General features: G+C 41.4%; 1 protein-coding gene across 1 annotated transcript in view; it reads right to left on the bottom strand.

Annotated features, from left to right (window-relative positions):
* The window catches only part of Anapc4 (anaphase promoting complex subunit 4), a 33246-nt gene extending 10782 nt beyond the window's left edge, over window positions 1–22464 (bottom strand). Inside the window, exons 1-17 of the mRNA XM_052734936.1 lie at window positions 22153–22464; window positions 20700–20805; window positions 16453–16585; window positions 13972–14046; window positions 13829–13855; window positions 13692–13736; window positions 13029–13113; window positions 12292–12396; window positions 10725–10808; window positions 9631–9717; window positions 7756–7820; window positions 7190–7232; window positions 7004–7080; window positions 5253–5353; window positions 5111–5162; window positions 761–816; window positions 532–578 (exon numbers count right to left, since the gene is read on the bottom strand). Of these exons, the coding sequence (XP_052590896.1) occupies window positions 532–578; window positions 761–816; window positions 5111–5162; window positions 5253–5353; window positions 7004–7080; window positions 7190–7232; window positions 7756–7820; window positions 9631–9717; window positions 10725–10808; window positions 12292–12396; window positions 13029–13113; window positions 13692–13736; window positions 13829–13855; window positions 13972–14046; window positions 16453–16585; window positions 20700–20805; window positions 22153–22281 (1317 nt within the window). The 5' untranslated portion in view covers window positions 22282–22464. The remainder of the gene's footprint in view (window positions 1–531; window positions 579–760; window positions 817–5110; window positions 5163–5252; window positions 5354–7003; window positions 7081–7189; window positions 7233–7755; window positions 7821–9630; window positions 9718–10724; window positions 10809–12291; window positions 12397–13028; window positions 13114–13691; window positions 13737–13828; window positions 13856–13971; window positions 14047–16452; window positions 16586–20699; window positions 20806–22152) is intronic.
* Window positions 22465–24686: the final 2222 nt, after the last annotated feature.

Genomic DNA, 24686 nt, shown 5'->3' with positions numbered 1-24686 from the left:
GCTGACCAGAGCCCATGGGAGCTCATAGACTCTAGACCGACAGCTAGGGAACTGGCATGGGACTGATCTAGGCCCTCTGCATACAGGAGACAGTTGTGTACCTTGGTCTGTTTGTGGGGCCCCTAGCAGTGGGACCAGGATCTATCCCTAGCACATGAGCTGGCTTTTTAGAGTCCATTCCCTATGGTGGGCTGCCTTGCTCAGCGTTAATGCAGAGAGGAGCTTGGTCCTGCCTCAACTTGATATGCCATGCTTTGTTGACTCGCATGGGAGACCTTACTCTTTCTGAGGAGTGGATGGGGGTGGGGTGGGGGTGGGAAGGAAGGAGATGGGGAGAGGGAACAGGAGGAAAGGAGGAAGGGGAAACTGGTTGATATGTAAAATAAATTTTAAAAATGCTGTGTAAACACCCTTGTTTACAGTACTATTTAGGGGAAAGGAAAGAAAATAGCCTTCATATGTTCAGTACTAATGTTTTTCTTGAATACGTTGATGTGGACATGCAGGGCTGCCCAAGCTCCTATACACTACCTTGTTCAGCTCAGGAAGCACGTGGTCTTCTGTCATTCTCAGCATTGCTAGAAAGAAAGGTTTTTAAAATTATCTGTAAAGGTCACCATAAACACAATTTTAATTACAGATACATTTCAAAGGCTAAATGTAAAGGCTAAAGGTTTACTTTACTAAGGAAAACATATTTCTCCCAAAAAAATTGAACTATAAAGAATTTAAATCTGATTTATATTTGCACTCAACTTACCTACATACAGCCACCGAAAAAATGCCTTGAAGTTTTTCATACTACTATCTATAACTCTAAAAAGGTAAAAAATAAATCAGAAAAAAATTATCATGTGCAGTTCACGTATCACTGTTCAACTGTCAGGAAATACAATGCCCCTTCCTGCTGTACTTTATCCTGTCTGGACGACATTTAAACACCCAGAGCAGCATTTTACAAAACAAACATATCCCTAAAAATATTTTTTAAAAGGCAAAGTGGTTCTTTTAAAAAATAAAGCAAGTAATTTAGATTGCAACTGGTTCTAAGTGTCGTGCTACAAGCTGTACAACAGCCTTTCTCAGTACTCAGAAACAAATCAGGAAGAAGTAGTTTTCAACATTATTTTCAGTTAAAAACAGTATTTACCAGTCAGTAAAAAGAAAAACATTAACTCCAAAAGGAAATCATCATTACAAATCTGTATGATATCATCACCTCGAACATCAATAGACATGCAAAACTGATTTTTAATTCTGACAATAAATGAGATCTCTCAAAAATTGAATTTCCCTGGGCATTACACACAAGTATCACCAAATTTAGTACTGTAAATCTTTATCTTAAAGAAACCACTTCTGAACTCCTTAAGATTACATCGATGAGGTAATTACCCTAAGCAAGTAACACTGGGACCTTTCATTCCTGTCTTTCAAACCCTCACCCAGTCCTATGCTGCATTTCAGCTCTGAAAAGTGAACTACCATCTGTGATGGTCTGTGCTCACAATCAACAAGACACACTGCAGAATCACTAGGAAGAGTCTCCAAGAGCATTCCCATCAGGCTGGCCTGTGGGCTGCTCTGCAGGAGTGTCTTGACGGTGTTAACTGAGGGAGGCAGACCCAGCCCAGTGGAGGCAGCACACTCCCTGCGTTTGAGTCCTGGGCTACACAGAGGTGGAAAATGAGTAGAAAGCACTCATGCATTCATTCCTCTCTGCTCCTGAATGTTACAAGTTACCAAGTGATGTAACAAAAAACTTTTGCACCAACAATGAAAACAGTAGGTTTCTTTATGTCTTTTCCAAAAGCTAAGTTCCACCCCAGGCAATCAGCCTAACATCAAAATGTTCATTGCCTCAGCTTCTCCATCTGTAAGTAGTATAATAATGCTGCAATCTACTTACTTGAAAGAAACATGTATTTACATTGAAAGGCAATCACAGAAACCTTAATATTTCATATGTACTCTCAGCTAATGTGGTGAGCCACAAAATACTTAAAGAGGAAGAAAAGCAATGTCATTTCTGCCATTTGTTTTCTGAGCATCAGTGTCTATAGCCTTTATCTTCTAATGCTACCTTAAAGGGACAGTGGGCAAGGAGAACGACTATACGGATTAGAAACTCACAAAAATACAAAGAAGAAATAAAAATGAATTTAGAAATGCCAAGGACCGGTGAGTGCAGAGCTCAGCAGCAGAGGTCAAGTGCAGATGGGGCATAAAGCTGGAGGCTAGGGAAACCCTAAGGAGGAGTGAGAAGCAGCTCAGGCTTAGAAACTCTGCAACTGAAGCACCAGATGCACGAGACGTTCTTACATACTGCAAACCCAAACTGAACTAAAGTTCTGCACCAATGCTGAAGTCCTGGTAAATGTATTCCGGTATGCAGGAAAATAACTATTCTTAGAAAATACATGCAAATGTCTTCTAAAAAAAAAAGCACTTAATATACACAATACACTCAGTGTCTACGAAGAATAAGTACTAGGTAGGATATAAGAAATGTAGTAAAATAATTAAAGACAATAAATTAGTCGTGCCAGTTAGTATCTGCCCCTGCCTGACTACAATCTATTTTCAACACTATGTAGCAAAGGATCTTTATAAACTTAAGTACCACCCTGTGGCTCCCAATTCTCCAAGGGCTCTCCTACACCCAGAGAAAAAGTCTGTCTTCTACATCGCTGTGGGCTCTACATACACAGCCCACCCTCCTTGGCTCCTCTCAATTCATTCCACCTCTTGTGCTTATTCAATTCACTTCAACTACATTGCCCCTTGAAGTTCCTTGACCATGCCAACGAAGTTCCAAATGTCAACAGGACTCCCTCCCTTCCTACCTCCCCCTAACTTCATCTTCCCTGTGAGGCCTCTCTGACTCCACAGCTGTCTTCACACTGAAGGGGGCTAGTTGAAGGACTTTAATGAGAATGGCCCCCGTAGACTGTTTGAATACTTGGTCCCTGTGTGGTGGAACTGTTCGGGAAGATTAGAAGGTGTGGCCTTGTTGGGGTTTGTCACTGAGGGCAGGCTTTGAGGTTTCAAGACTCCTCCATTCCTAATGTGCTCTTTGTCTCCTGCTTTCCGATCAAGATGTGAGCTTTCAGTTGTTCCTGCCATCATGCATTTATTCTCCCATTACCAGGACACCCACACCCAAGGATGTGCAGTGTTCGCACATAGGTGATCCTCTCTAGACTAACGTAAACAAATGCTGTGTAAATAGCTAGCTGCCTGTATTATTCAGAGAATAATGGCAAGGGAAAAGTCTGCATTTATATAATAGAGATACAAGGCCAGGCAGTGGTGGTGCACGCCTTTAATCCCAGTACTCGGGAGGCAAGCCAGGCAGATCTCTGTGAATTCAAGGCTAGCTTGGTCTACAGAGTGAGATCCAGGACAGGCACCAAAACTACACGGAGAAACCCTGTCTTGAAAAACCAAAAAAAAAAAAAAAAAAAAAAAAGATACACTGTCCTTTCTTGAATATTTTTGACCTACAGATGGTTGTATCTGTGAATACATAATCCAAGTATATGAGAGGCTCTCTGCATAACCACATCTTATATCCGTTGCCTGATTTATTTAACTACTGACATATTTATTTCAATTATCTGTTGCTTATTATGTCTTGTCTTACCACATTATAATCTAAGCCTCATTATAATCTAAGCTTTATAATCAAAACAGGGCAGAGACTTTTATCAATTTTGGTCAATGCTGTATACTCAGTTTCAAGAACAAGAATTCAGAGTGGAAGGATACATTCATAATCATGGTACTCAGGTGGCAGAGGCAGGAGCATCATGAATTGAAGGCCAGTCTGGGCTACATAGGTTGTTCAAGACCAATCCAGGCTATATAATAAAACCCTGTCCAAAAAAACAAAAACAAACAAACAAACAAAAAATATAGTTAAGTGTTCAATAAATGACATATGAATGAGTGGCAGTATTGGACAATTAAGCCAAGAAATTCTCTCAGAAAATAAACTACAAAGTTAAAAATTGTAAGGAAAAAATTAGAGACATGGAGAAGAAAAAAAAAACAAAAACCAAACATTAAGGTCACTATCTGTCCAAACAGATTTCTAGAAGACAACTTCAGTTAAGGAAAGAAAAGAAATCACTAGAATAAGTTAGCAGGATATGAGCACCACAAACAGAAATACCCACATCGAGAAACGCAACTGTGAAACCTCAAGATGTCAAGGATTAAGACTATTGTTTGTAAGATGAAATAAAAAACATCCTTCAAAGCCAGGAGAGAGCAAGAGACTGCCGCTTACTGGCAATTAAAAAAAAAAAACCCTAGAAGCAATGGAGAAAATTCAAGGAGTAATAGTTCACCTTCCGATCCTAAGTCCTGCCCAAATCATCCACTTTGTTTGAAGGTAGGAAAAGGACAGGGGAAGTGAACCTTCCACATCTACTTTGTGAGTAAGTTGCTTTAGGATGTGCTTCCGAAAAGAATAATCAAGAAAAGGAGGTGATCCTGAAAGCCCTGTCTAATGAGGAAAGCAGGGGAGACAGTACTGGTCTCTGCAAACAGCCAGACAGGGAGCAAAGCATGAAGCCCGGTGAAAGGGCACCTGTAGGGCAGAGGAATGCCAGGATGGAGCAGCACCCTCCAGAGAAACCAGGGAAGGCTGTGCTAGAGACAGAGCAAGAAAACAAGGCCTGTAGGGGATGGGAGAACACTGTGACTGTAGCACTGGCCAGCCTGGGAACACAGGAAGACCCCGCCACAACCCAACCCAACAAGACAAGACAAGAAGGTCACCAATGTTCAGGAAAATCAAGACAAACAAAAAGAATGAAGATTGGTAGGTATAGGAAATAAAATGTAGCTGTGATTTAGGAGAATGAAGTAAAGGAAGTAACACAGAGACACAGGAGTTAGAACGATTCCCTTTGCAAGGACGATTCAGGATGAGGATCAAGGGAAGGAGGGGAAAATAAATTTTCTCTTTAAATGATCTCTGTGCTACTGGCATAATTCTGATTAAAAATTATCTTAAGACAATCAGGTCAACTTGGTAGATTCTTATTTAAGTAAAAAGAAATATTCTCATAGCCACACTCCTACGAAACCCATTACTTACTGGAGAAGTTCATTTGCCTTGAGGATGAAAGAACCCACAGCAGTAATAGCATCTAAAAAAAAAAAAACCAAACAAGTAAGTGTCACTTTTTGAGTAAGTGAACCGTTTCTAACATAGTCCTACTGAGAAATTCAATCAGTACCTTCAATGCCTGTAGCATCCAGTCCTAGAGGTTCATATTTTTGTTTCCATGAAGCCATTCCTTTAAGTTCACTCAAATGATACAGTAAAGACTCCGACCCACTAGCAAAGAGCAGAGATTAAGTATCATTACTACTACCAAGGTCGGCAACCAAGCGGCTGAACACCGCTTCATTTCATAAGTAAGATCAAACATCACAATCTTTCTACAGGGAAGAATTATTTCCCCAAACTACTTCTAAGAACTAGAAGAAGCATTTGTTCATCATGACAACTGAGACGAAAACACAAAACTACCAGATGAGATTCTCTACTCTGACCAGACGATGTCCCTCCCTTGCTGGTCAAGCTCTCTACCAACTGATCTGTACCTCTCATCCTAATCCTGGCACTTTACCGTATGGACATCTGTTCAACAACAGACACCTTTGTTAAAGGACAGACTCTTACTATGTAGCCCTGACCAACCTGAACTATGCAAAGCTGGCTGGCTTCCAACTTACAGAAATCCACCTGCTTCTATTTCCTGCGTGCTAGGACTAAAGGCATGTGACACCAGGCTGTCCTCACAAATATTTTTAAGCTCTGACTTCATGTCAGACATTAGATGCCGGGGATAAAGTGGAAAACAATGGTAAGGTCCTCACAACATTTAGTGTAATAGGTGAGATGGTCACAACCAGTCATATGGCACGTCTTCCGAACTACCCTAAGGGCCTTAAGGGAAACGCACAGGTGAAATGGAAGACCCTGATCTACTCCAGACACTGCTGAAGGCTTTTCTGCAGGAGCGAATGGAGACAGGTGCTGAAGAACCCAAGTAAAGGGAAGGTGAGAGTGATCCACAAAGAAAGGAGGTTGTCTGAGTCCTTACGCGGAGCTGGGGATGCAACTCAATAGTGGGTGTTTACCAAACCTGTCTAGGACCCTGGGCTCCATTCCCAGGACCATTAGAAATAAATGAACAAAGACATCAAAGAAAAGATATTTACTTTAAAAAGAGAAGAAAAAAAAAGCCCTGGGTGGAAGACACCATATCAAGCTTGGAAAGCCAAAAGACTCCTAGTATGGGTAAAGCAGAGAGGCAGGCAGGCTCAAGGCCCTGAAAAGGCCTTGCTTCTAAGAGTAAAGCAAATGTAGTGCAAGTTTTTAAGTTACAATATTAGATGCACTAGGGAAAGTGAAGTCAATAGACAGTGTGGTCTCGAACAGACCAATTCAGGGGACTGGAGGTGTGTCTAGGTACTCCATGATGAGAGTTGTCAAAATGTAAACCAAAACTCAGCAACCACTTACAAACTGCTTCCCTCAAGTTGCTATGCACAGAAACAGCAGGAGGCCTGAAACACCCAGGAGCAAGCCTTGGCCTAATACTGAGGAACACTGGGCCAGCCACATAACTAACTCCTGTGTGAAGTGGAGCTGACGTGAGCAAACTGCCCAGATAGTAAATGAAAAAACACATAACGCATTAGAAGCTATGTGGCCCATTGCATAATTAAATGAGAAAAAAAAAGCCCAAATGGAGTCCGGCCTGGTTAAAAGATGCTGGAAAACTATTTCACAAAAAAAGAACTGTCGTTACTGACTTCAGTCTTGAGTACGCCGACTGGCATTCCTAAAATGCCAGTGCAAATAGCTAGAAAAGGCTTGAAAGGAGAATGTCAGACAATGGAGAGAAGGAAGCAGAAAGATGACCAATGCCATGTATGTACGGATGCAATATCAAAAAATTCTACATCACTTCCATACCTCTGTAAGTGACTTATAACCAATTTTTGTATACTGGAATATGATGACTCTATAGACTGGCCAAGCTTTTTTAAGCCCTAATTAAGAGAAAAAAATACATTTAGCATGTAACTAGGATACTATATGTCATTCCAAAAAAGTAAGAATGTCTTAACAGCCATTTAAACATATATATTTTAACAGCACCTTCACTGTTAACTGGTTCATCAGGAGAGTCTGAAGTTCAGCACTAGAACAAAAAAGAAAGTAATTTAGTAACTTCTCCATTCAAACACTGAATGCATCATTTAAAACCTAAATTTCAAAGTACAATCATGATTTTGGAACAAAATAAACATGAAGAAATAGCACCTGTCAAAATAAGGATTTTTTTTTTTTTCACAAAGAGACAGAAATGACATAGTAGGATCCAGAAATGAATGAACTATACATTTCCAAACATCCAGAAGGGTTATACTAATTATCACCCTGGGCAGTTATCTACCCAAGGTACAAGGAAGGAAGAGGCTAGCTTGGCTACATAAAAGTTCTGAGACATTTAACATCCAACATACATACATTAAAAACAAAATTATCACATTTATATAAAAAGTTCATGGAAAATCTTAAAAACTCACTTTTTGGGGGGAGAGGAGTCTTATACCAGAATTTTATATTTTATTTTTATAAAGAAAATAATTACTTTTGAAATCATTACTGTCAGAAGAAGGCAGCAAAGAGAGTCAGATTAAGAGCACCGGATGTGCACTCACCTGGCTTTCCCCCACAACAGTAAGTGCATGAATTCATCCTGCACTGATGTCGTTGTAGTTTTTTCCTAGACAAAGTGAAAAAAATAGATGATGCCTATTTTATGAATAATAAGTATATTTATTCAATATTATAGGAACACAATCTTCTTCCTCTTTCCTCAGACATTAAACTCATCACCTCAGCATCCGTGACTAGAAACTGTCAGTCCCTATTTCAACACCTGCCCTTTCTCCTCACCCCACGGGCTCCATCTCACAGTCCTGCCCCACCCAGCTGTACCAAAGGGAGGAGTCTGCCATGGTCTGGATGTGGTTTGTCCCCCAAGAGTTCATCGCCTGGAGGCTTGTCCTCAGTGTGATGACATTGAAATTGTGGACTCTTTTAAAAGTAGGTGAGAATAGAAGGTGATTAAGTCATTGGGAAGAAATGAAGGTGATACCCAGAGGACCCTGGTTAGTTCTTCCAAGACACAACCCAACCACACTGCCTGGCTTCCTTTGTTATTGTGACACACGCTCCTTCCAAGATGCCACTGAAGGGACTCTGGCCAGCCCAAGCATGGCAAACATAGCTCTGGCAGGCCTTGCCCTTCTCCCCAATTCCCTCTGTCTTGCTAAAAAATGTTAGATTACATTCCTAAAGCTAGCCACCAAGGTCCACTTCCCTTATTTGGCCACTTCCTCCTCCTGAGGCTGACCACTAAGGTTCAGCTATGAAAGTATTGAAGTCCAGCAATCAGAAGCCCCTTTTGGCTCTCCTAATTAGCATGCCTAATTAAAATTAAACACCTCATCCTGACACAGGGTTTCCCCTTTTATCTTCATAAATCACCATTTTCCTATGGGCCACGCCTGTCTCCTCTCTATCCAGAGGCTGTACTTTGTCCCCCTGGGACAAATACCCCTGCCTCTCTCCCTTGTTCCCTTCCCCTTCTCCCTCTTCCTCTATCTGCTGTCTTTGTCCCTTATTCCTGTCCTCTGTCCCTCTGGAGCAAATAAATCTCCTTTGTGCTGAGAACTTGGTCTTAGGGGTCCTGAGCTGATACAGATCCTTTCAGCTACCTGGCACAAATCCTCCTCAGTATCTGGAGAACAAATGATGCTACACAACACTGAACCCTCAGAATCTAAAACTAGGAGTTAAATAAACATCTTTATTTGATATATTATCCAGCCTCAGTACTTCGTTACAGCAACAGAAAACTAATATAATTCTTTTTGCACACCCCCCAAAATACTTAGGTCCTATTAAGCCATCTGAAAGAAATAATGGTCTTAGCCTTTTACAAATCAAACTAATCTTTCTTTTTTTTTTTTTTTTTTTGGTTTTTCGAGACAGGGTTTCTCTGTGTAGCTCTGCGCCTTTTCCTGGAACTCACTTGGTAGCCCAGGCTGGCCTCGAACTCATAGAGATCCACCTGGCTCTGCCTCCCGAGTGCTGGGATTAAAGGCGTGTGCCACCACCGCCCGGCTCTTTTTTTAAGATTTATTTTATTTTAAATTACGAGTGTGTGTGAGTGCATGCGCATGCACATGAGTATAGGTACCCACAGAGGCCAAAGACATCAGATCTCTTTGAAGCTGGAGTTACAGCTGGATGTGAGCCAACCAATGTGAACTTGGGCCCTCTACAAGAGGAGCAAATGCTCTTAACTACTGAGATATCTCTCCAGTCTGTCACCTTTTCTTTGAGACAGGGTGTCACTCTGTAGCCCTCGTCAACCTTGAAGCCATGGCAAACTTTCTGCCTTGTCTTTTTGAGTGCTGGGATTACAGCATGAACCACCATGCCCAGTTCCGACCCTCATCTACCTCGTAAAGCATATACAGAATGCACTCAGTCTCTCCACAGGAAGTTCGTTATTAGGACATTACCTGTACAAACTTGGTGAGCCGAGAGTCCATCTGCATCAGTATTTCTTCCCAGGCCTCACACATACAAGTCAGTGACAAGTTTATATACTATTAACAAAAGGAAAAATACAGTAAAAAAAAACCAAAACATTCAAGTACTCCTCTAACTCATTAAAGCTATAGGAAAAAAAAAGAGCATAGCTAAGCTTTGGTAATCACTTAGCTAAGAAACTAAATTATCCAGTGATTCTTACAAATTTACAGTAATACATTCCCAAGTTTGTGTTTTGGAAAACAAGTATCCTTGTGTTTTTTGTATTTTATGCATGCTGTCACATGCTGCTTTGTTCAGCTACTCAACAGGTCCCCTACGAAAATACCAACCTCTAGAATCTTTATCATCCAACAAAATAAGAACTGCAGTAAAGCCAACAAAAGATTAGTAATGATTTGCATGTGCTCCATCCGGATACACTGTCTAGCCTGGCCTGTGTCTTGTTCTAACAGAACACATCACAAACAGCGCAACTGAGCCCAAGTCTCAAAAGTCTCTGCACCCTTAGACTCACACCGTTGAGACTCCTGCAGCCATCACCACGTGAATGAGCATGGTCAAGGTACTAGAGGATGAGGATGTAGAGAAGAGACAAAGCATTCCAGCCTCGGAACACACATCTGTTTGCATGACCAGCTCACTTTAAAGTGAGCTACACCAGGTACAGATCTATAGAAACTTCTGGATCAGCCTAGCCCAAACTGCTCACCTACAAAACTATGAGCTAATTTAGGATGGATTTACTATGAACAAAAGTTGAGTCATATGAACTCTTTTTCTACAATAATTTATCTATAAAAATTTTTTTAAGTTGCATTTTCATTATGAATAATTTAGAAGATTTATAAGATTTTTCCCCTTTTCTTTTAGGCAGTTAACAGGATTGGACAGGAGACTGTCAATTAAATTTCTACTTTTGCTTTAACAAATACTGTGAGATTTGCCTATAGTACTCCTGTTGCAGGTAGTTTTACAACATACATTTTTGATGGTTTTTCTTTATGGAAAGTTAGAAGCTTCCAGTAAAATGCTTAACATAAAACAGGCTATGGATGCATACCTGTAAAAGAGCTGAAATGTGAGTAAACTTTCTGGCCATGCGAGTCACTTCGGGTAAGAAGGAATATAGCAGATTGGTTTCAAGCTACAAAATAAAACAATAAATAGAGTCACAGGAGCATTTGCTTGTTTTGAAGACAAATTATTCTTGCTCAGCTCAAAAACAAGCCCTTAGCTTAGAGAAGGGTCTGTATCTAACTGTATACCGGAAAACTTATCAGAATCCTACCCCGTAAGCACAACATATTTTGGAAACCAGTAAGTGACTACTCTGGGATTTCCAACTGGGGCACAGCTCTGAGTCATCCCTCCCTTCTGTGTAGGTACAGATGCAACAACCTATAACGCCATTATGAGAATATTTAAAATGTCCACAGATTAATGTAGAAATTGAATGCAAGTAAAAATAACTAAAGGATATGGATTAAAACATGACTATCAGTAGTATGAGTCATATTTTAATGTGGTTGTCATTATCCATTGTGTCTGTGATCACAGCATTTGGGAGATATAAGTAGGAGAAAGAGGAAGTCAAGGTCATCTTCAGCTATATGCAATGAGTTAGAGATAAGCCTAGGCTACATGAGATCTAATCTCAAAACCACAACAAAAAAAGAACTCTATCACAAACCTCATGGGGGAAATCACTTTATTAGAGCTCAGATACAAACTTGTTAATCAATAGTTTCTCAGCCTCATAAAGAAGAGCAGATGCAAACAGCTACAGTCCCAGGCTCTTTGATATTCTGAACAGAGACTGTAGGAAGGACTGCAAATACCACACTTCAAATTCTTCTGGTCCTACTTCTGAGAGTTCAGACATACTTAGGTTAAAACACTGGGACCGCTCAGAAGAAATACTTGGGAAGACTCCTTGACAAAACAAAGCTATAATCTAACTATAGAAGCCCTGTCAGTAGCCTAGTCTATGACATAAGCCACAGTTTAAAAAAGATCTTCCCCTATCCTGAGTGATCATTTGACACATGAGGCAATGTGCTAGCTGAGAACACAGCTGGAACCAGAAAGCCTGGTTGACTTTCCAATTCTTCGACAACATGGAGTGAGCTCTACATTCCTGTGTGCCTGGAGTCTCATCTACAAAGGAGAGCAACAGCAGCACCTACCCATTACATTGCTGTGTTTGAAGCACTAAGTGCCTATCACATACTAAGTGACAATAAATATAAGCTTTCATTACTAGGAGAGACAAAGTCCTAAAAAACTATTCAGTATAAAGCTAAACTGGTCAAGTAACCAATTAGTAAGGCCATAACAGACTATCAAAACAGTTTTAACTATGAAAACTAAACTGCAGTGTGCAAGAATAATATTCATTACAATGGCATTCAATATACAAGATTTAGAAATCCTAAACAGACGTTTATGTTTTACTGATTATTAGACTCCAGTGAGATGAGTAATTAATTACCTGTGAGGGGTGGAATGTGGCTCAATGGCAGAGGGCCTGCTCTGCATACCTGAGGCCCTGAGTTCAATTACTAGCACCAGGGGAAAAAACTCTATAAACCATGTACCTGCTACTGCTATAAGGTTCTAATACTCACCTGAAAATATGAAACTTCTGCTGTGCCACCGTCGGAAACCTCTGTGACCACCGATAAAGACTTCAAATCGCTTGATAAACACAGAGCAAGACAAGTACCGGCAATCTGCAAAAACAGTTATCGCCATGCCCCATACATTTGCCATTACTGACAGGCTGCATCTGCTTACAATGGAAGCAAAAGTTCACACCAACTTTAAAAAGTAGAAATGCACAAGCCTGGTTCCTATCTATGGAGTGGCACAAGGACACACCAACACCCTCCATCTGTCCTCCTCCCATGAAGGGATCTACACCAAATACTGGAGAACCAACATATTCCACAGAATCTGAGATACCCTCTCCCTTCATGAGTAAGAAGAACGAGCTATGGAGAAAATGAAGACTTCACCACATGGGGAGACTTGTACTGAGTTTAGGGCTGCTTTTATGACTGCTTTCACAAACTTTCACCCACTTTAACTCTTGTCCACTGCAGGCTTAAAAACCAATCGATCACAATCAAGTGGACCAATCATTCTGTAAAAGGAAAAACCTGACCAGTTCCACCAGCAGCTGCTGGCTGCCACAAACACAGGAGCACTAACTTCTACCTTACTAAAATTAACCTCTCAACACTTCAACACGAACTCAAGCTGAAACCACCACCAACCAAACAAACTCAACCTGCTCTCTCCTTGTTCTGTAAGCAATCAGCTGCTGTTTTCTAAGAGAAACAGAAAATTTTGAAGAACTTACCCCTGTTACTCGGGCAATTTTGAACATTCCATAAGCATAAAGCTCAATAAATCCAGAGCTTCCTCCAAGGACAAGGATGTTCAGCCTAAGTGAGAACAACGCAGCATGCTGAGGCCCGACCAAGAGCAGAGCCGGCTGCTTTCTTAACCAGACAGGACTGCTCAGCTATACCTCAGCTGCACTGCACACAGCTGAACCCACAGCAAGCCCACGACTACTAAGGCCTGCTACTTTTTTTTCCTTCAAAAAGAACAACAGACTTCCAACAGCCTAAAAAAAACTGTGTCTACAGTAAAATTACATGGCCCCACCTTGTTTCTACATCATCAGTAATGAAATGAGCCTTCTGCCAGCTAACGCACAGTGCCCTCAGTTCTGTCATGAAGGGGATGAAAATACATTCTGTAGGCTTTAAAAACTGGGAAAATTCAAATTAAATCTAGAAACCCCAGTACTTCTATCCTCTTAAAATACACTATAACATTACTAAAATTCAGAAAAATCAGTGGCCACACAATAGACACTGAATCTGTATGCTGTTCAGAGATTTCAATGTCAACAGTGAAGTAACATGAGGAAGAATCGGCTGTTCAAGTTCTGAAAACTCCCACAGATACAAAACATCACCTTCAAGAAATCAAAGAGGATATCTGTAAGATTTACCTGACATCTCCCAAGAGCTTAATAATTTCATCAGAATTTTCTTCACTAAAACAAAAACATAAATTGGGTCACCCTTCAATATTATCTTTCAGATAATAAAAGACCACCTTGTTTGAAAATAAGAAAGGTATACTTACCTAAATATTTTTGAAGTGTTGCTGTAACTAGAAGAAAACAGAGATAAGGTATGCTCTTGAGAAGCGCATGGGAAACTAGTACCATGTTAAAAGCAGAAGAGAAACGGCAAGGTTCATTCCAAAGAAATAAAACAGATACATACTTTTTCGGCAATGTGGGCAGCTTAGGCAGAAGAAGGTTGGACTCATCCTCAGCATTATAAAATGATGTTAAGACACTAAAGGGGAGGGGAGTCAAGCATTACACAACAGCAAAGATTCTGCTTCTCTTTCCATTAAAAATGCAATAAAAAAAAGATTCCTAGTTTTGTAACTCTACCACAGAGATACATACAAACCCTGTTAGTAAGCCCGTATGAGAAGAGAAAGGGGGAATTAAGGTTTTTGTTTTAGTTTGGTTTGGTTTTTTTTTTTTTTTTTGGGGGGGGGGGGGTTTCGAAGCAGGGTTTCCCTGTGTAGCTTTGTGCCTTTCCTGGAACTCGCTTTGTAGACCAGGCTGGCCTCGAACTCACAGAGATCCGCCTGCCTCTGCCTCCCGAGTGCTGGGATTAAAGGAGTGCACCACCACCACCGCCACCACCTGGCTTGTTTTGTTTTCAAAACAAACTGACAAACTGGCCTACTCACTGTACATACAGAGGAATATCAAGAAATGATTTTTGTCAGCATATGAAACATATTTATATACATTCAATGTTCAGATAGACTGTGAACTTATGATTTCTGATTTTGATCTAAGAAACTACAGTAAACAAAGTACTAAGAATAATTTAAAGCAACTGTGATTATTGTATCATTTAATGACAGGTTCTATGGGTTATGCAGACTGGGGGATGTGGCAGTCTGGTGGTTATATAAACTATGCCATTAATTCTGAACAGTCTATCTTTTTTCATTCTTTTTGGATATATTTGTGTATGTGTGTTCTGCCCGCATGCATGTGTGTACACCACTTGTGTGCCTGCTGCCTGAGGAGGTCAGAAGAGGGCAGCAGATCCATGGAACTGGAGTTATGGATGGTTGTGGGACATTATGTAGATGCCGGGAACCAAACCCAGGTCTTCTGCAAGAGCAGCAAGTGTTCTTAACTGCCGAGCCACCTCTCCAACTCCTGAAATACTCTTCACAGCTGGGATTATAGGTGTGTACCACTATGTATGGCTCAGGAATATCTCTATTGCCTTTTCTTTTTCAATTCTATCTCTAAATATAATTGGAAATAAATGGTTGAAAAAGTAAAGAAGTAGTGACCTGGAAATCATGTTTTTCACCCTGGAACTCACAGTGTAAAATTTCCCTTTAGAGAAGCACTGGTTAAGTAGCAGGTACCTGGGCTGGGACACAAATCACATGACATGTTCTGTTTCTCTCGACTTCTAGAAACTCATATAACTATTTGTAATCCTTGAGTATTTGAAGATGGGTTAGTCACTCTGGCTTATCTTTAATGAATTTCAAACCTCAGGCTAAAGCCTTTTCACCTGCTTCTTTTATGTCCCACTTAAGAAGGCTGCCTGCAGTAATATTTTATCTGTGTTCCCCAATAAAATTTAACTGAGGATCAGAGGAAAAAGCCAGCCACTATATATAGTAAACATAGTCAGGCAATGGTAGCACATGCCTTTAATCCTATCACTTGGGAGGCAGGGATCTGTCTGAATCTCTGTGAGTTCAAGACCACACTGGGGAACAGAGCCAAGCGTGGTGACACATGCCTTTAATCCCAGCACTAACCATAGAGGTCTGTACAGACAGACAGAAAGTAACAGAGCTGGGCAGGAAGAGAAAGTGATGTAGCTGGGTTGAGACAGCAAATGAGAGAACAGAACAGAAAGACATATAGGTGTGGGTAGACAGGAAGTAGCCCACTTTTGGAAGCTGCAGAGTTGGTGAGGTGAGGTTCACTGTGGCTTTTTCTATTCCTCTAATCTCTCTCAGGCTTTAACCCCAATTTCTGGCTGAGTTTTTTATTAGTAAGACCATTTAGCAATTCATCTACAGTTGCCAATTAAAATTCAGGATTTATAACTTCATTTTGATAGTAATTTAGTGAAAATTAGGAGAAAAAAAAAAGAACTATTGGGAAATAGAAACTCACATTTTCAAAAACCCTTCTGTCCCTAACATGAGCCAGTGTCACTGATGCCTTGGCCCTTCCTCACTATAACCCAGGCATTCCCTTGTCTACACAAACTATGGAAAATTGTTCCAGGGAACAAGGGAAAGACTGGGCCAAGGACACAGAGAACTATCAGGCTGTCTGCTCCACTGAGCACTGTTCATGCCCTAAGAATGTCCGTTACCACAGGACAAAGCTCCTCACAAAACAAACGGCACTCAGATAAATCAAAGTAATAAAAACTGCAACCCTCGTCCAGATAATTTAAACTAAAAACTGCAGTGTATGCACACTCACAGCACTGACGGTCATTTCCATTCTAAACAATGAGAATTTCAGCGGGCAGTACCTGTAAAATGTCCACAATCCCCCAACACATGAGAGGCTGAGAGGCAGGAGGATCTCAAGTTCGAGGGCGGCCTAGGCACACAGGAAGGACATGTCTCAGAAATAACATGAGAACAAGCTCTGAAAACTTCCCAACTCTTCCCCCATTGTATTCTACCTGCTTTCCACGGTCACTTCCATCCAATGCATGCAAGAAACTGGAGCCTCCACAGAGAAAGAGTGTAAGCTTTCAGGCTTTTCTACATCACACAAAATAATTTTCTTGGTATCAGCGAGAGCAAAGGCCAAAACTAAAAAGAAATAGAAAAAGAAAATAACCAGAATAAATTAGCATGACATTTCAGAAAAGTAAATGGGCATTTCACTTATTGTCCAATTTTAATGTTTCAAACACATTCTAATAGCCTAAAAGTTCTTTTTTGAGGGCCAGCAAGATGGCTCAGCAGGTAAAACCCCTCGTCACTAACCTGACTACCTGGGTTTAGTCCTGGGCCCCACAGGGTGGAAGAATGGAACTGACTCCTACAAGCTGTCCTGTTTCAACACAGGTGCCACGGCACAGGCACCCCACACACCTAAGTCAATGAAATTAAAATCGTTTTTAGCTTCGCTTTTATTTTCTGAGACTATAATACAATTAGATCATTGCCTCTTCCCTTTCCTCCAAACCATCCCATACACTCCTCCTTGCTCGCTTCCAAATCACGGCCTCTTTTTTTTAATTGTTACACATATACACATACATGCATACATATTCCTAAATACATGTACAACCTGCTCAGTCTGTATAATGTCACTTGTATGTATGTTTTCAGGGCTGACCATTTGGTACTGGATAAACAATTGTATGCTCTTCCCTGGGGAAGACCATTTCTCCTGTTCTCCCATTTCTTAGTTGCCTGTGTTCTTTATGCAGAGTTGAGGCCTCCAGGGCTTTCTCCTGTCCACATTAACATTTCTATTGTTGTCTTTGTTCAGCTCCTGTTTAAACAGCCATGTTGGTGTAGCTAGAGTTTTCCTGCCTGGCCCACAGTCAGGACAAATCTCTCTCACCCGCCAGTCCCACAGTCACTCAGACCCAACCAAGTAAACACAGAGACTTATATTGCTTACAAACTGTATGGCCGTGGCAGGCTTCTTGCTAACTGTTCTTACAGCTTAAATTAATCCATTTCTATTAATCTATACCTTGCCACGTGGCTGTTTGTCATCGTGGCGGCTGGCAGTGTCTCTCTGACTCAGCCTTCCACTTCCCAGCTTTATTCTCCTCCTTGTCCCGCCTATACTTCCTGCCTGGCCACTGGCCAATCAGTGATTTATTTATTGACCAATAAGCAACACATTTGACATACAGACCATCCCACAGCATGTTGGTAAGACTTTCATGGGACTATCTATTAGTTTAGGTAATATTTTAAAGACTAAAGAGATCTTTGCATATAGTTATGCTGATTACTTAAGCTTATTGTCAAGTGTTCCAACTACATGACCTGTCTACTATCTTCCCACATATTCTACTTATTAACTTACACAACAAAGTCTCTAGACTGGGACCGTCTTTCAATGAGAAAATATCTAACAGGTCCCAGGAAATTTATCTTTATTAACAAGAGATATATTGCATCCCCTCACCCCCATTCACAAGCCTACAAGACAGAAAGTGGTTCCATTTGCTGGCTTTTTTGAAGTCTTTTATTCTCTTTATTCCATCTCATGTTAAGAAGCAAGATGACCAGCTGCCAGGAACCTGTGTTCTCTGACTTCGGCTGAATTATCTGGGCAGTTCCTCTATGTAAGTCATTATCTTCCTAACACACACAATTTCAGAGCTTCAAAGCAGAGAGTGAGCTTCACCTCACACTCCTACAAGCCACTTTGCCTGGGGAGGGGCTAGACTGGCCTGCTTTCTCCCCTCCCCCTTTAATGGTTTTGTTTTGTTTGTTGCTGTACTGGTAACTGAACCGAGGGTCTCTCACACATTCTACTACTAAGCTATATCCCCAGCCTTGTCTCTTTCAACATGAATATTAATAGTAGCTTTATCTGTGATAGCTAGCAAATGGAAACGCCTCAGATGTCCTTTAAATCCAGCCACTTTTACCTTTTATTTTGAGAAAGGGTCTCACTAAGTTGCCAAGGCTATCCTCAAACACTCAAGTCAGTGCTTCTCTTGCCTCAGCATTCCAAACAGCTGGGACTCCAGGCCTACCCCACCAGGCAGGGTTCCGCCACCACTCTCAAAAAGTTAAAAACCCTTGAAATGATCACTTTTTAACAAAAACATGAAATTCTGTTTATATGGCACACATTTTAATACATATTTGGCTTTAATGATTTTTTTTTCCTGGAGATCCTATACTTTTAGATGAATAATAAAGTCCTCAAAATGTTGCTTTAAAAAAAAATTTTTTTTTTCCTAAGTCAGGTGTGGTGGCTCAGGCCTGTAATCCTAACACCTTGGGGTAGGAGGAAGATTGTCATGAGTTCAAGGCCAGCCTAGACTACAAAGTGAAACTGTATCTAAAAAAAAAAACCCAACAAGCAAACCTCTAATTTCAGGGTTAGAGTTATGGACTAGTAATAAAGTGCCTAGCATGTGGGAGGCTCTGAGTTTAACCCTATTTTGGGGTTTGGGGACAAATTCCTCTATTACATTTATTTTCTTATTTGTGAGGGCTTATGGGTACAAATGTGTTCACATGTGTGGAGGTCAAAGGACAACGTATGGGAGTCATTTCTCTTCTCTCACCGTGTGGGTGCTGGAGGTCAAACTGAGCTTCTGAGGCCTGATGGCAAACACTATGACCTGCACAGAGCCACATTCCTCTGGCTTTATACACTTTATTCATCTTCTAAGAAAAGGAGTAGAGAATGAGTATGGGATTTTTAAAGCATTCCTGAACATTCTTTCTATTTTTTTATTTTATTTTATGTGCATTGGTATTTTGCCATGGGTATTGGGTTCCCAGGGAACTAGAGTTACATACAGTTGTGAGCTGCCATGTGGGTGCTGGGAATTGAACCAGGGACCTCTGGAAAAGCAGTCAGTGCTCTTAACCACTGAGTCATCTCTCCAGCCCCCTGGAAATTCTATATTTAGGAATTAATCTAAGGAGTTAATCAGACAAAGTTCTCCCACATGTTCAGACTACTTATCCACTGCCTATAAAAGCTGAAAACTGACAGTAAGATAAGCATCAGGGTCAAAAGATGTAAATTACACTGTACAGTGGGTTAGTGTGTGGTCATTGAACATGGCACATCTGTTTCTATTGAGCCTGAACAAAACCTATTGAAATAGTATGTATCAAATGAATTCTGATCAAAGTACACATATAGATTTCTACATACATGTTTTATCAAGGAGTGTTGCCAAAGTGGTTCACCAAAACAGTTATGGCTAGGTGATATGCTTTTAAAGAAGTTTTAAGTACTTACTTCTATTAATCTAGAAAAAAATAAGCCAGAGGACATATTCATTTTACAAAGGCAATCTACTTTTTTTACAAGTACCTTCAGGCTTGTTCAACCTTTTGACATGGTAATACAATGTTGTCATCTACACAGTTCACACTGGAGAACTGTGCAATCCCATTTGTGAAAAATGTCTTGAGCATGTTAACAATTTTCTGTTGGGTTACATTCATTGTTATCCACAACCCTATGTAGCCTACAGACCATAGGCTGGACATCCCGATGAACTTCAGGATGCAGCTCACAGCATTTCACTATTCTGACACTGAACAACAGCTCAAGCAACTCTCAATGTAGAACAAACAACACACACACACACACACACACACACACACACACACACACACACACACACACACTGAATGATCAGAGTCACAGTGGATGGCCCTCAGGTGTGGCAAGTCACTTGCATACAGAGTGTTTATGAGCCTCACATTCAGTGATAAATGAATCAGGTGGAGAAAAGGCTATGATGAAGCTGTATGGACTAGTGTGTGGTACTTGGATCAAATGATGTAGGATGAAAGAGCACAGAAAACATAAGCCAAGAACTCTATAAATGTGTTAGACTTTGAGTCTATCTGCCACAAAGCCAGGGTTCATTAAAGAGTCATCTTTGCCAACAACAGACTTCCATGAAAAAAAATTTAAACATTCTAAAAAGAAAAAAAAAATCTCAAACTAGTATTTATAATTCTAATATAAGGTCAGGTATGGTAACCCATCTTTAATCCCGGCACTTCAGAGGCTGAGGCAGGTGGATCTCTGTAAGTTCTAGTCCCAGGACAGTCAGGGCTATACAACAAGACTATATAACACAAACAAAATCATAACTAAAATATACCAAGAACAATTTTCTTCTAAAAAACAGGCTTCCTTCTAGAGTACACTTTATGAAAATGAAGAATATGTTTATAGCATTATCATTACGTTTGCCATCTGGTCTCCAGGCCAAACAGGTCACTTCTTTTCCTGTATTTTCATTTGGCGGAAAACTCCAAACTCGATGAAAACTTGCAAGTCGATGAAGTAAAACCTAAGACAAAAAGATGTAATAGCAGAAACTTGCAAACTCATTTTCAGGAATAAAATGAACCTAGAGCCACAGAACCAATTTTTTGAACTACTACTTTTGAGTATTTAGCTAGCCAAAAAACAAAAGAGAACAGTGTCTGAATGAATATAAGATATTTTCAAAGAAATGGGTAAACTGCGAAGGCCGAACGTAGCTCTGTACCCTAAACATTTTCATATCTTTTTTTAAGTACTTGTATGAATATTTTGCCTACATGAATGTATTTGTACCACATTTGGGCAGTCGGAGCCTTAGGAGGCCAGAGGAGAACATCAGATCTCCTTGGAACTGGAGTTACAGACAGTTGCGAGCCGCCATATGGGTGCTATGAACCGAACCCAGGTCATCTACAAGAATACCACGAGCTTTTCTCCAGCCCCTTTAAGATTCACTTTTTAGAGAAGGTCAAGAAGATTGTCTAAGACAACAACAAAAGAAACAACACAAACAGCACCAAAAGGGAGCTGTGACATGATCACAATCTTAGCCCAGGCTTTTAACTATGCCACTTTCTAGCTGTGGATCTTAGAGGCAGAGTCATGGCAGACAGCGTGATAATGCAATTTGGTACACTAAGTTTCCCTGGATACTAGGATTTCCTGAACATCTAGTTTTCCATACTTGGCTGCACACACACCAATTACCTGGCTGCTGTCAGGGAAACTGACAAAAGGTTGAGGAGGAAAGAGGGGCGTAGGTGAAGGTTTCCATTCAAGATGGCTGTCAGGTAAATAAATAGTAATTCTCAACAGAAAGTTGGGTGTGCTTCGGTTATACTCGATAATTCACGTTCACATTTCTAATGTTAGAAATGCGAATTGACAATGTTCATACCCATTCTGTCAGGAATCCTGTGAGGCATGGGCCTTTAAACTTCATGATCTTTTAAATAGCTAGATGTAACCAAGATGTAAAAACCCAGAATACAAGGATTTAAATCATCAAACATCCTCCGTAGCAACTTCACACACACATTTCCAGTTGGACTTGAGCTCCTCTTCATTCTCCTGCTAATCTGCGTCAACTCTGGGTGGAGTCTGTGGGTCTGCTCAGAGGTTGCAACCCTGGCCAAATTGATCTCCATCAATCCATGGAGACCTGGGTGTGCAGAACTTTTGCGGGCATTTGTGCTTGCCACACAGGAAATGGAAATATAAACCACGTTTGGCAGATACGGTCCTTCACACTTTCACTTAAAGACAACTGCCACGATGAGATGTAGGAGCAGGGTAGACAGGTGATGCGCCATGTCTGCAAAAGGGGAAACTGAGGCTCGAGGCATGACGGACTCCTTGCCGGCTCACTTACCTCGCCTGTAGTGTTGGCCAAAGCAATGAGGTCCCGCTTGGGTGACCAGACCAGGAAAACAATCTCCTGGGGCAGCTGCTTCTCTCCCACCACCCGGAAGGATGGGAAACAGGTCGGAAAGCGCAGCATGGGGACTGCCCTGCAACAACGTTCAGGTGAAGGCCGCCGGAGCACCCGGCCACTAGTCTTGGCGCAGAGCCCTGCCTGCAGCGATACCTGCCAGAGTCACCAACTCGGCCTACGCCTAGCCAGCGGCCTTCCCCGCCCTCTCCCTCCGCCCTCCGCGCTCGGAGGAAGCTTCCGGCGGCGCCGACGCCTGGACGTCCTCGCGAGAGGAAGTGAGTGGCTCGGGGGCGGGGCGCCGGCGGGGCGGGGCGAGCGGATGGCGGCAGACTTGGGCGGGGCTTGATGGAGGGCGGGGTTGTATGGGCGGGGCGGGCCAGTGCCACAGACCAAGTTGGCCCTGGCTAGAGCTGGGATGGGCGGGGCTAGAGCAGGGATGGGCGCGGCTAGAGGTGCGAGGAGCGTGGCTAGGGCGCGGCTAGGGCGTGGCTAGGGCGGAGCGCGCTCTGAGGTTCCCGGGGGTCCGCTACTTCTGCTAACCCGGTACCTAGCAAGCACCGAGAGCAACTCTCAGTGCTTACGTGCAGATCTATGGGAACCCTTCTGGATCTTTTCCGTGTGCTCAGAAATTCTCTGCTGTGGAGGAAGGGATTGTCACAGGTTTGTGCTCTGATCAATACTCCCGATCCACATACTCCTGGAACCTCCTTTGACACCCTCTTGATAGTTTTCAGCCCGGGCTACAGAACAGAATTGGAGAGAGAGAGGGAAAACAAAACAAAAAAACTGGAACAAACAAACAAAAAAACCCTCCCTATCAGGCAGCATTTTAGCAAATTAAAAGAGAGTTAACCATTTTTTAAAAAGCACTAAGTGATTACGATTTACAGCCAAATGTTAAAGCGCTTACACCCTCCATGACACGGGACAAATAATAGTTTGATTTCTCACACTTTTTAAATGGGCACTTCACAACTTGTAGCAAATCCACCACGGTTAACAGGAACCAGGATATGGGGCTGGAGAGATGATGCCTTAGCGGTTAAGAGCACTGACTGCTCTTCCAGAGGACCTGGGTTCAATTCTCAGCACTCACATGGCGGCTCATGACTGTCTGTAACTCCAATTTCAGGGGATCTGACACTCTTGCATAGAAATACATGCAGGCAAAACACCAATACACATGAAATAAAATAAATAAATTTAAAAAAAAAAGATGAATCAGGATTTATTCTACAGCTATCTATGCAGTCATTATGTGAGTGAATGTGGATAGACACTGCCCAGACAACCTCAATAGTCAGTATGTTGATTACAACTGCTCTGAGGAGCAGTTTTAAGTATAAGTATAAAGCCCATTCTGCAAGATGGGAGAGCACCCTTCTTAGCAGAATGAGTCTACATTTTATCATCTGTAGTGCTTTTTTTTTTTTTACACTGTCTCCCCACTACTTCACTTGCTGTTTTTGGAAAGAAATTCAGAGCTAACTTAATGTGATCCAGTTTGAAGTTCTAGTAAGAGCTCTAGAACCATAGTATTTGCATTTATAAGAAGTATTTGCATTTATAGGAAACATGCACCCCACTTACCAATGTGGTTATTGTTACATATGAAACATAAATAGCACACTGCATAATCAGCAATATATGGTAATTATTAAAAGGACACATTTACTCTTGAACGCATTGGCACCGGAGATCACTTCCTAAATATAACACCAGCAGCACAGACACTGAGCACAACAATTAATCAATGGGACCTCTTGAAACTGAGAAGCTTTTGTAGGGCAAGAGACATGGTCAATAAGACAAAAAGACAGCCTACAGAACGGGAAAAGACCTTCACCAACCCCACATCTGACAGAGGACTGATCTCCAAAGTATATAAAGAACTCAAGAAACTAGACATCAAAATACTGAACAATCCAATTAAAAAGTGGGCTGAAGAGCTAAATAGAGAATTCTCAAAAGAAGAATCACAAATGGCTGAAAGACATTTAAAGAAATGCTCAACATCCTTAATCATCAGAGAAATGCAAATCAAAACGACCCTGAGATACCACCTTACACCTGTCAGAATGGCTGAGATCAAAAACACTAATGACAGTCAATGTTGGAGAGGATGCAGAGCAAAGGGAACACTCCTGCACTGTTGGTGGGAATGCAAACTTGTACAACCAGTGTGGAAATCAGTATGGCGGTTTCTCAGAAAATTGGAAATTGATCTACCTCAAGACCCAGCTATACCACTCGGGCATATACCCAAGGAATGCTCAATCATACCACAAAGATATATGCTCAACTATGTTCATTGCAGCACTATTTGTAATAGCCAGAACCTGGAAACAACCTAGATGCCCGTCAACTGAAGAATGGATTAAGAAAATGTGGTACATATACAAAATGGAGTACTACTCAGCAGAGAAAAACAATGACAGCATGAAATTTGCAGGCAAATGGATGGAACTAGA

Source organism: Peromyscus californicus, unplaced genomic scaffold, assembly GCF_007827085.1.
Source record: "Peromyscus californicus insignis strain IS unplaced genomic scaffold, ASM782708v3 Scaffold_13__1_contigs__length_99412109, whole genome shotgun sequence".
NCBI classification, from domain to species: domain Eukaryota; kingdom Metazoa; phylum Chordata; class Mammalia; order Rodentia; family Cricetidae; genus Peromyscus; species Peromyscus californicus.
The sequence above is the reverse complement of the archived record's forward strand: the minus strand, read 5'-3'. Positions and strand labels throughout refer to the sequence as shown.